A 12613-nucleotide genomic window follows, 5' to 3' on the forward strand; every position below is an offset into this window, starting at 1 on the left:
TTTTTAGTTAAATGGAAGGCTGCCTTCATTATTATTAGTTGGTATGTCCTGATTGACGTTTGGTAAAGTTTGACAAAACAAATAAAAATATTCATCAAAATAACGCAAAACACTGTTGATAATTGGAAACTCGATAGGACGTTGATAACGCCAACGGGAGGTTTCTGTACCATAATCGTCCAAAGGGTTGGCAGGCTGCAATTAATTCATTAACTTAAGACCACCCAATAAGAAGAGCAACGAGTCGGTATCCTTCACAATGAAGATCCCAAAGATACCTGAGATGCTGTGATCACCAACCATTGTGCAGAACTCGTGTCGATCAGTCGGTTTTTTGCTTTCGTCCTCAAACCTAAACTCACCGCCGATTTCGGCCATTAATAAATTCCATTACCTATTGGAAGGATCATAAATCGGTCTAGCGGGCGGAGGGCGTTTTGGTTTCGCTTTTGTTTTCCCTTTCGTTAATTTCATCGGCATTCTCCATTCAAATACTACAGGACGGACCGGGCTTATACGTTTGTTTGGGGTTTTTGTTTTTGCGCACGCTATCATGCAGAAATATTGCATAAAAACACGACTTGCACGACATGTGTTTCTCGTAACAACGTCTCCCTAATGTCCCGACAGAGAAAGGCTTGAAGGTGCCGAAGGCACTTTTTTTGTTTGTAACCGAGCTCGTGCGAGATAGCGATTAATGATCGACGGCACGTTCGGCTTTCGATCAATTAGACGCCGATGGCTCACGGCATGAGGCGCGCTGGGGCGACGGTCGATAAATCTGCCGATATCATAATTTATTGTCCCCCCGTCTGGACGTGCCTAAAATCACTCAACTCTCGACGCTTTGCCCCAGCGAATATCTCCTGGAGCGAGGCGGTTTAGGGTGGGTTGATTTTGGTAACGCGAGAGCAGAGGACCTCACATTCATCCACGCTGGTGTCCGCTCTTCAAAGGACCACCTCGCCCGTTGACAGATGAACTTGTGCCGATGAAAGGCGAACCCTTTTCTACCAAGTTAGCCTAACCTCAGTGGACAGGCGTATGTGTCCTTGTCTCACATCCGATAGTCTACTCACTCGAGGTATTCGGTCAGTATGTGGCGCGAACAGTTTGACCACTGCCAGGGATGCGTGTTGCCATCCATCGTACGTGCCATAATCCGATCGTTTCCAGGCGAATTGCCACGATGTCGCGTGCATCGGTTGTCGTCATCGTGTGGCATTCCTAATCTGTGGAGAGTCGAAGAAAGAAACATGAATAGAAAAAAGGGACCAAACAGAACCGGATGTGTGATGGTTGGAAATAAGCGACTCGTCTATGGAAGCATGACTAGCACCGCATGCAGTTTAAAATCCACCCTTAAGGGTACGATTAAACTAGTATATATGGCGTCAAGTCCGTCGTAGCATGTAATGCAGTGACTAAGGGTACACCCTTGGTTTTACAAACGATCGATTGTTTACGTTTTGTTTATGGTTTGTACACTGAAATTACATGCCACCTTTTAGGTCGCATACCAGGATAGTCAGTGCTGTTGTAATGTCACCGTTGATTTTGTCGAACTATATTGATGTAATGTGCTCCATTGGTTTGACGAAAACGGTGTACCACGACTGCATGTACGTCTGGCGACAGCGCCAGGTTCCAGGGCCAAATCGGGAGTACTCCACCCGGAACACGTTTCTGAGCATGATGTTCAACGCTGCATGTTGATGAAGTGAGTGCCAAGGTTTTGTTACTTCATACTGGCCATGGCGGTTGGTGATTGGGATGTAAACGGGGAGATTATTCGATAGTGTACCGTTCTTTTTGGTTCTACAACTTCATCAGCACAGCAACATTGTATTGCTAATATTATTTTTTTCTGAAATATTGTTAACAAGTGCAGACACTAAACCCATGATGTTTGTACTTTACTGAACACTACTTGCTTGGAACAATTAACGATCAAAAACAAACAATTACATCCTTAAATTTACACAATGTATTAGGGGGAACGCAAGCTCGTGTCGAGAATCAATAGTTGCTTCGATTTCTACTGTAAACAATGTGCATGTTTCCGTCTATCAAAACACTCGCTTTAAGAGTATATTCCCGACATTCTCTTCAGCGACAGTTATGACCAATTCTGGTTCAACTCAGGAGCGACGTGGGTGTATCCGTACCGTGGCGCTTAACTAATTTGCAATCTGCTCCCGTTGCAAACACGTCTCGTAGCATGCAATTCGCCCCCGCCTTGCCATCGTGAACACACAGTAGCGGAACAATAAAGCCATAAAACGATGATCTTCCACGGGTGACGTGTTTTCACCCGCCGGTCTCCAAGGGTGGTGGCTCGAATAAGCGAGGGCTCGCCATTGCTCATCACCTCCAGTCTCATCATGAACACCACGAAGGGGGACCGATTTATTCGGGAGCTTCATGTGACTGCATCGTGGAACCGATCTACCGGACGATCGTTGCCGCGCTGTTTATCGACCTAGCCGGCTCGTGACCGGAGGTATTTAATAAATTTTATTATTCACCATATTTTTCATCCCCCGGGGCGTGTTCTGCCGTGCGGCGTGCGGTGGTGATTAAGAATCGTCTTTGTGCGCGCCCGGCGTCTGGACGGATGCGGCCCGGTAAGCGGTCTACCGATCGCGAAGTCATTTATCATTTAGGCGAACAGGAAGCGGACGTGTTCCCCGTCCGGACGGTGGGTGTTGTTTTGCGAGAAGGAATTATCGTTTGTTGCCCAGAACTAGGAGGAGGATTGCGTTATGAGTAATTGGTTCGCGATCGTTCGTTCGTCTGGTTGCGGTCTGGTCAGCCATTTCGTCCAGCTATTCTCTTCGTGCATTCGTCGGAGGACGAGCGGAGTTGCGATGCAACAACAATGGGCACCGTTGAGGGATATACTTACACGTGGCCAAGCTCGTGTGCGATGGTAAAGGAAGCCGACAGCCCATTATCATGTACGATGGCGCACGCCGTCGGTCCACAGATTGTGCCCAGCTCGGCCAGCCCGAGCGTGTCGCAGTTGTTCTCGGCCGGGTTGCGGCAGATCTTGTCGCGGGTCAGTATGAGTGCGGCGTCGTGGTGGAAGTTGCTGGCCGTCTGCTTGAAGCGGCAAAAGTCCTGCAGCATGTCGGAAGCGGACACGCCTGGGGAGAAAGAAACCGGGAAACAAATTAGCCAAGACTACCAAAGTACACACTAAGCCTAACGTCGGTGGTTACGGGATGCCAGACGCCATAAACTAATCAACACAAATGAGAAAAAATATGTGCGCAAGAGCCGCATGGGAAACTATCAATACAAACTAGGCGATGGACAGGAATAGGTTTATTTATTCAAAACTCCCGCTCGGAATTAGCGGAACGGTTCTTTGTCTTCGGCACGGCGAGGACGAGGAATGCCAGCAACTGCACGTGGCGCTGCATTTGCACAACCATTGCACCGCGGGGCGATTAGCGATTGCAACAAACTTGAATGTTATTTGTGCATCGACAGGAACACGGGCGGCCCCCATTGGCAAGCGCTTTATTAATTACTTGCAGCGAAAATATTCATCCTGTGTACCCGGGGGACCATCCATCGATCCGGTCTCCGGTTCCCACCGAACACTACAAGGCTGCGGTGGTTATGGTGGCGCATTGATCAAATTCTCGCACGCGGCCATTGCGGGGGGAAGGTTTTATGTGCGAACCAAGCGTTTGTTTGACGCAACGGTAGTGCATGCGGTGTGCGCCATAGCCGTGGCGTAACATAAATTTTCCAAAATACATTCGTGACGCAGCGGTAAGCCGACCCGGCTCGCCGACAGCTGTGCCCCCGGTGCGTACACGTAGCAACTACATTCTAAACCCGCCAGCACCGGGTCCGAGACAAATGTTTACAAGACTTGTCCCATTTGTCATCGGGGACTGGTAATAGAGTTTTCACATGGGGCGCTTTTCCTCGGCCAACCGGTGAGCTCGAGCGTCCCACGTGCAGACGGGTTTACATTGTGCGAGAAGTTGATGTGTCCAATGCGGCAAAAGGACTCCGATGAACAAAAAATATACCCATAGTTTATGTTGTTGTACGACATGCTGGTTATCGCATCGTAAAGAACTGATGGAACGATGCGGGAGGAATTTCTACCTCAACCACCGGATCGTTAGATTCTGGAATGTCTCAATCGCATCATACATAACGAATGATCGTCCATTTTCTACACACAAAAAAACAATAGACACTAAGCAACATACCAAGATTTGTCAAAATAAAACCAGTAACTGTACTTCCCTTCCCCCCCTTGCCTTACCTTCTACGCCTTTCTCGGCGGACTTTTTCTGCGCGTCAAGGTCGTGATGGATGTACATGATATGCACCACCGCTATCTTCATCGAGTTCCCTATGGTGGCGTCGGCATACACACTGGAAACCTGTACGGAGAGTGGAAAAAACGAAACGGGTGGTGGTAAATAATCGCCCAACACCGGTCGGTGGATGTAAAACGCGCACTAAGTGAAATAAAAGTAATCCGGAATGGCAACAGATAATCGGCCGCAAGCGCTGAGCCCGCGCTAGTCGAAGCATAATTTATGACACACCAGATTAAGCAATTCCGATAGGGCATGCACCGAACAGTAGTCTGTTGTAGATTGCGGGCGCGCAGATTACGGTAGAACAATTCAATTTCCGTGCAGCAAATTGCGATAAGGAAAACCCCCTGCGACGGTGAGGTCCGATCGTGCCGGTCGTCGATCGTGCTGTCCGGCCGTCCGTGCGGCCATTCCGAGGGCCGGTGGGTAGTAAAAGGAAGGATTTCTTGGGTAGAATCTTGGATGCGGCCGTTATCTGGATGCCGTAAATCTGTTTTCCACCGGGACCGGGGAGCTTCTGTGGTGCGTAATTGAATTCGCTACGGTTGCACCATGGCATCTTCCGTCCGCTTGGGAACGCTTTCGGTTGGGTGTTTAATTTATTTACATGGAAATTGATCGATGCAATCGGGCGGGATGCATTCCGTAGCCAGTACGAGACTAGGGCTTTTTTCGCTCGTTGGCGTTCCACGCCCGTTTCGCGCCCTACGGTAAAGTGCCGTTATTGGAGGCTTATTGCTTTTTAGGTCTAGGTGCCGATAAGCATCGGAAAAGCATGCCATTGCAAGGGAGAAAGTGTCGAAGTTCATCGGGAACGTGTTCGCTTGCGCAAGCAAGAGAATACCTTGGAAGCGGGTTAGCTGGGGAAGCTGCTGGTTTACGGCGGGCTGGTGGTTTCACCAACTGGTATAATTGGCGCATTCCGTATCGTCGTGTCTTCTAGGAGTGGTGATTTTATAAAAAATTGTAAAACGGGATAAAAGGCTGGCTGCGACGGTATAAAACGTTTCTGCCTAGAAGCGTCGACGTTACTTACAATGCCCATCAGCGTTAGGACGTATGACTTGAGCGAGGGGCCGTGGTATCGCTCCATTTTGTTGTCCACCGCCACCAACACCTCGATCGTGTGCTCGTTGTTGGCAAACTGTGATATGCTCCGTTTGTGTAGGCTGTGCTGACGCTCCGTGTTTGAACTGATATCTTCATGCTGTCCTTCGAAGTGTATCTCCCGTGCGGCTAAAAAGAAAACGCACAAAAAAAGGATTGAAAGGTAATTGGAAAGTCATTTGTGAAACTATGGCTACTAAGATTTTGTAATAGCACTAGAAAGTACTGGAGGAAAGAAAGACAAATCAACCATCCAAACAAGAGTGATCTTTTGCGTGCGCTGCCGGTTATTATTTCTCACCGTTTGAAGTGGTTTTAGAAACGTCAAACTATTCCCAACCCACGGGGCATCAACAAAACGCGGCTTAAGGGCGTGTGTGAATGATAAATATCTGCAGCTCTCGCAAAGTGAGTCCGTTACTAGCAGCAGCTGACATTTAACTCGAGCCCTTTGACCACCTTCGTTTTCCCAGCCTACTACCACTCTAGCCCGCTCACTTGTTGTGCTCGTGTTTGTCGTGTGATTGTTTATTTTTAGAAGCCTTAAGCCCTGTCACATCGATCATGGCTGTGCTCAATCAGCTGTCCGCGCGAGCCACGCTAAGCACGTGCTGGCCCCGAACCAGGTGGAATGGACAGATAAAGCAACAACTGGCCGGATAGAAACAAAACCGCCCCGTGCCCTTTCTCACCCTCTCTCTCTCTCTCTTTCTCCCCGACAAAGCTCGAAAGGAGGCTGAAGTGGCACTCTTTAAAATTAAAATATTATGCTAATCAAATTAATGATTTCTAATGGGTAGCACCTCGGCGACGTGCGCGATTTGTCCTCCGTGTCCCTCGGTCCGCTCCACCAGGACACGGCGGCCAGTTGACGAGCTGTCCGCCTCCTGTCCAACGTGTGGCGAAGATTTGGAACAAACGCTCGCTGGTTGTTGCGTTTTTTTTTCCTCTTCCTCTGTTGTTGCTATTTGCGCTGCAGGCAAGTGAAACAACCTGTCCGTGCATATTTTTTTTACTCTCTTCCAACATCTAACCAACGTACCCAGTTTGCAGAAACTCTGGACGTTAGTCTCATTGACCCGCGCGGAACTCGCCTTTTTTCGTTAGATAATTTGTTGTCAGTCCTGGAGCGGAGGACGGAGCCACTCGGAGTGAGCTTTCGTTGCGCTGTGCAGCAGAAATCCCCTCGGAGCCTGCGGTTCACGGATGTCACGGCTCCGATTGGTTCCAGCCATCAACCCGCGCTCCGCGAAAGATATTTATGAGTGCGTGTTGATTTTGTCACTTGCACCCTCCGCTGCACGGTTCGTGCTTGATGGTGTGTGTGTGTGTATCTGCGTTTTTCCTCTTCCTCTGAATTTCGACGGAGGATGGTGGTACCAACTCTGCTGAATGTTCACCGGTTAGTCAATTTGCCAAACCGGCTTGTCAATCAGGCGGAACCCGACTTTGACGGGCGGGGGGGAGCTCGTTCGTGTCGAACTGGCTGGAACTCACTATTCGGAGCCGTGTTTGCACGGTGAGATTTTTTTTTATCTCCATTCATTACATTCGTGCGCCACCAAGTCTACGCGAGTTGAGTTTTGCAGCCCGGGCACAGCTGGAGATTCCAGCTTCCACCGGAGAGGACGGTGGAGAGTCCTGCTGCCCCGCAACCCCCCTCCCCGGAGGCACCGAGCGGGTTTACGATGCGTTTGATGTGGTTGCGCAAGCGCGCGCATTGCAGTGGTGGAGCAGGCGGTAAACATTAGTCACTTGTCGACGCGACACTGCATAAATTCCGTGGACAAGCCGTGGATGACTTTTTGTGTCCCTTTCCCTCCAGCCACTCGGCAGGTTCACGGTGCTAAGAACGACGGTGGAACGCCGCTGGTGACGAAATCGGACATCTTCAAACTCCCCCACCGAAGATAAAACAAATGACGCTGTTGGCTCACAATGGGGAAGGCGTGGGGAAGGCGCCGGGGTTTGGGTTGAGCGAGACGATCGACAGAAATCAATGACCATACAGCCGTAAAACCCGCGGGGCACCCGGAGTGTCTCGTTAAAAAAACGTAAGAAGCAACGCCACACGACATCGTGTCATAAGCAGGCGAAGGGACAAACTTCTAGCGCAAGTTCGGAGGTTGTCGTTTAGTTTTTGTTTTTTTTTTCTTTGGGGAGACTGCACACCACTGGGTGTCTGCATTCGGGAGGGCATTAAAATAAACCATGGCACCAAGCCGGTCACAGCGGGTGACATAACCCACATTCATCACACGAGTGCCAGAGAGCGCTGCACGCGTTACGTTTGTGCTTTTTCGAACGATTAGGCAGCATAATTTGATGTCGTGATGGCGGGTGCTATGATAAACTGTGCTAATTGGCAACACGGTCGTTGATACGCAATGCTCACACGCCAGCATTCCCTCTCGGCGCGGTCCACCACCGGCGCCTCTTCCCCGCCCGCTCGTGGCTGTGAAATTGATTAGGTTTTAATTGGCGATTAAGCTAATTGGTACGTGGTACGAACGTGGCCGTCTGCCGTTGGGGATTCGTAGGGTGAAGGGACGACCGTACGTATCCTGCGATGCACCAAAGCCAGCCCCAACGCCGATGATGATCGTAACCGACAAGTGACACGTCTTCGTGTGATAAAGATAAAGAGTGAGCGTCAACGTTGGCCCAGGAAGCTGGCCATTTGTTGCGTCCAGGCGCCGACGGTAATTTATCATTTATGCTCGTCGCCACGCATAAAAGATTCCTATTAACCCTTCCTACCTCCCAACCTGGATGGCCAGGCAGAAACGACGAAGTAGCAAAACCCCGACAGGTTCCCGTGCTTGGCACAACCAGTTGCTGCAACATGCCAACAAGGTTTCTTCGTTAGCTGTTGGACTCTGCTCTGTGGGAGCTAAACTGTAGGATGACGCCCGAATGTGTACAGCTCACGAAGGTAGAAGCATCACAGTTGAAAAAAACCCTCCATTCATGCAGCATGCCCTAACATATCGACACCGATCGATAGCGATCTTGTTATAGGTCCCTAGACCGAGCTGTTGGAAGTAATTGCACACCGTGCCCACCTTCGACTCACACGCTATTAAGACGGCCCCCATACGGAGTGTAATGTTCACACCTTACTATTTACCCATCGTCGGGAAGATCGGCTGCAACTAAACGAGCACGAACGTTCAATCGATCGATCGCTTTGACGGAGGTAGTAGACGATCGCGTGCGATCTGCATCTGGTGTCTTCCGATCGAATCGCCGATCAGCAATCGCTGTTGCCTGTTGAAAGCCTCCGAATGTCCTTGGGATGGACTTTTCATGTCATCGTCTTCGTCCGGCGGGGTTGCGATGTGTTTTTCCTTGGCAAACGATACCCCGGGAGGGTATAATTAAGATGCAGCGTGCGGTGCACATTTTGCGGACATTGTCTCGATTGGTAGGTTTTCGTGCAATGTTGCTCCGATCCATTCATCCGTCAAGTGAGTGGGTTTGAGATGTGGGAAAAAGGTTGCCCCGCGATGGGTGAGGAGTTCGTGGTTGGCTTTTAATAGGTTCCTCAAGTGGCATTGACAGGCGTTTATAGAATCAAATGACCATTTTGGGAGTAATTGATATTATAGAGAGCGACCCAGACATGCTAGAGTGAATATTCTAGAAGAATAATAGGAAAACTAGTTTTTGAACTCTTGAGGGGATAATTCTTCGACATTTATTTTTATATCAACTGATGCCGCTTGTGACCAGTTACTAGAAACAAAATAAAGTAAATGAAGAACCCTGTTCGAATAATTTTATTTTGATGTTATGTTTTACTAACGTAAAATAAATAAGTAAAATGTCTCCTTGAACATTTTTTTTAAATTTTCCCATTTCAGTACGTTGATAAAACGAAATTGTGAATATAAATTACATCCCGCAATAAAAATTGAACGACGAGGCTAAAAAAGCTTCATAAAACGCCTTTAACGGTTATCCGCATCACTCCGGGAACAGTAGACATCAATGCGCGCGCAAGACACGAACCCGTTTTTCATACGGCTCGAGATTGAGTTTGCTTGTTAGCTGGCGTGCGATTCGCGCACTCTTCGGCAAAGGCTAACTTATCGACAGTTTAATTAATCACAAGAAGTTAATCCATAGGCTGGGTCCTCCCACTGCTTCCCACCCCCTATCATGCTCTTTGTGGCAGCATTTCGCGTCGTACGTTCCGTTCGACAAATCGGCAACGGTGAGGGTAGCTGGCGGATAAAAAAAATACTCAGGGCATGAAATAAAAGCAACGATGCTTGTAAAACACCTTTATTGGAGATATTCATTTGCGATAAGCCACCTGGTGGACTAGTCCGGGTAGGAGGGTGGGAACCAAAGGCATTTTCGTTGTACAATTGTTTTAACGATGTTGAAATTAATTAAACCAGCTTCAGGGGGACCCAAGGCTCCGGTCGGAACGAGCTGTTCAATAAAAACCAATAGGGCCACAATTACTATCCTATCGAGTAGTACAACGCCAAAAGCAATCTGTTCAAAATAAATTAATCCATTCCCGAGGTGTACCGACAATAGTTTACGACAAGACAGTGCTTTTTTGTTTAATGCTTCCAGCAACGGTGAGACGTGGAACATGCATCTTGAAATTGCATTACCGTGTTACTTTGCGGCATATGGGAGCCGTCAGCTGTGAGTCTCGATCGGGTCGACGGAGATTTCGGTTTCGTGGTGCAGACAGCCTTCCGTTTCTCACGATTACCACCGGGGTAGGGGGTCAAAGCGTGAGGAAACCGGCACACATTCCTTGCGGCGACTGTTTCCCAACGGGAGAGATTGTTTGACCCACGATCGCACGAAATGGATGCTCCTTGACACGAATGGTTTATCAACGTCTAATCTGAACTGGTTCACAGTTTCATCGCCTTCCTTGTGGGAACGATTCAATCGGACGGAAACTAATCTGTTTCAATGGCAGGCTCTAGGTGGGAAATCTATGCGGATCGCCGTTTCTGATAGTCAGCCCAACGTATATTGCCAAATCTGTCGCATAAAGTTGCTTCTGAAGATCATTATCATTTGATAAACCCCCCCTATTTTATATTCCTCGTAAATTATTTTAGAAGTTTTTACGACAAATCAATTTTCTTGCGATCGATACCTAAGGACCGTTCTAGGATCAAGTTTAACGCTAGTCGCTAGTGTGAGGAGGTTCTCTTCCGCGAGGAGGTTCACCGCGGGGTAGGTTTTATGGGTCGTTAAAGTATCTCCGGCGTGCGGTGTCGAGATCAACGTTCATCGCAAGGATGCTTCGCTCGAAACGATCAAATGGCAATCGATTAGTTGCCTATAAAACGGCACCATCGGCGATCGCGCTGCTGGAGTTGGTTTTTAGCCGTTGACGAGAACAAACAAAGAATGATGTAAATTTATCTTCATCAACGCGACATAAATCACGAGCAAAGGTGAAAGATGACTGAAATAGAAAACGTCTCAGTCCCAACTAGCTCTAAACTGCTGAAACTCCTCACTTTTCTCTGCGAAATGTTAAACAACGTACTTTGAGAAAACGTATCAACTTGATGGAAGGTTTGTTGATTTTGGCTGACAAATATCCGACGAACTTAAAGCGACGATTAAAAATAATTTCGCGATTTACATAAAAATAGAATAGCAATAAACCGTCAACGCTTCCGAGTAAAGCGCACCATCAATCGCGTCGTTAATTAATATGAATTCTATAATAATGAAATTTAACATTTAAAACTCCTGTCCCGACGACGACGACGACGACAGGTGCAGTGGGTCAAGAGCGGTGCGATCTTCACTCGGCACCGAACGTTTCCGGCAAAGCGAGCGGTCGTGCCAGCTATTTTTCGGGGTGTTTTATGCTAATCAACCGTAGCGTCGTTCGAGAAGCGAACGGCCATCCTTGACACCGCCACAGCGGCAAAACGTCTCTCCGGTCGTCGTTCAGTTTCGTCGTCGCTTGCAGACAAGATGACGGCAAAAACAACAACCTGTTCGCCCGACTGACTCACTCATAAACAAGATAGAAGAAAAAAAAATCACACAAAATCGTGAAGCGGGCAGTGTTTTTTCGGGGGCGACGGGAGGGTCGGGCCGCAGTAATAATAAAACACACGACTCGTGCACATGGGTGCGGTGGCCGGATTGCGCCCATGTTGCACGACTGCATGCAGGAAACGCGAGAATGAGTAGTGGGGAAGGTTTGGGGGACGGTTGGAGAGGAATTTATGTCGTCAGGTGCGGGAAAATAAAAGACACACATGCAAATAAATAACATAATAAAATAAACTGCACCATAAAAGAGTGATTTTATTGAACCATCTCGACAGGTTCGGAATTTGGCGGAAGAACATGCTGGAATTTGGCAACAAAGCCTACTGTGAGGCTGCGAGCCTCTGAGCAGGAAGGGGGGTGGAGAGGGGAAATACATTCAAAAATTCCCACCAATCCCATCGAATGGTGGTTCGCGTTTGAAGCGAACATCGATCGTCACCATGGTCATGGCAGGTGAATGACAAAAGAGGAGAAAAATACTTCACTTCCTCTCGACACAACAGAACATACATTGGCACAGGAGGGCAATTTGTGGCGATTTATGTTAATGTTGTCGCTTTGTAGATTATGCTCCCGGTGTCGGTGCTCCCACACCCCCCGTTTGGCCAGGGCATTCTTTTCTCCCGCGCACGCTCTGCTCGATGAACAGCCAAGCAAGAGGCAAACATAGGGTTGGCAAAAGGGTTCATATTTTTAATACACATAAAAAAAGAGAAAATAAAAAACAGAACGTGTTGCAAGTGTGTCACCAAATCGTTCGTTTTTCATGCACCGTGGAAACTGGGTCAATGTGGGACAATTTTTTTCGTTGTTGTCATTTCGGTCAGCACCGGGTCGGCAACGCTCTTGAAAAGGTGAACGATGGTGAAGCCCGCGGCAGAAATGGAGTGGCGTGAGGCGGTGATGATGTGAAGTGAAGCATGTAGGATGCATTTATGGGCTTTACTTGACGTGCGCCGTTTGCGAGCGGTTTATTTACACCCGTCTTGTCCCCCGTCAGCGTGATGCAGTTTGTCATCTTTGGAGAGCTTTTAGGTGGCGGGCGTTACTTCTTATGCTTGGCGTGCAGCGGACCCATTTTACATAACACA

At 48.4% G+C, this 12613-nt stretch overlaps 1 protein-coding gene across 1 annotated transcript in view; it reads right to left on the reverse strand.

Moving 5' to 3' along the window:
• LOC131272336 (A disintegrin and metalloproteinase with thrombospondin motifs 9) overlaps positions 1-12613 on the reverse strand; it is an 85940-nt gene that overhangs the window by 16059 nt on the left and 57268 nt on the right. The window contains 5 exon segments of the mRNA XM_058274045.1: positions 1080-1232; positions 2909-3149; positions 4295-4415; positions 5392-5524; positions 7340-7358. Of these exon segments, the coding sequence (XP_058130028.1) occupies positions 1080-1232; positions 2909-3149; positions 4295-4415; positions 5392-5524; positions 7340-7358 (667 nt within the window).

The sequence above is a fragment of the Anopheles coustani genome, chromosome 3 (assembly GCF_943734705.1).
Source record: "Anopheles coustani chromosome 3, idAnoCousDA_361_x.2, whole genome shotgun sequence".
NCBI classification, from domain to species: domain Eukaryota; kingdom Metazoa; phylum Arthropoda; class Insecta; order Diptera; family Culicidae; genus Anopheles; species Anopheles coustani.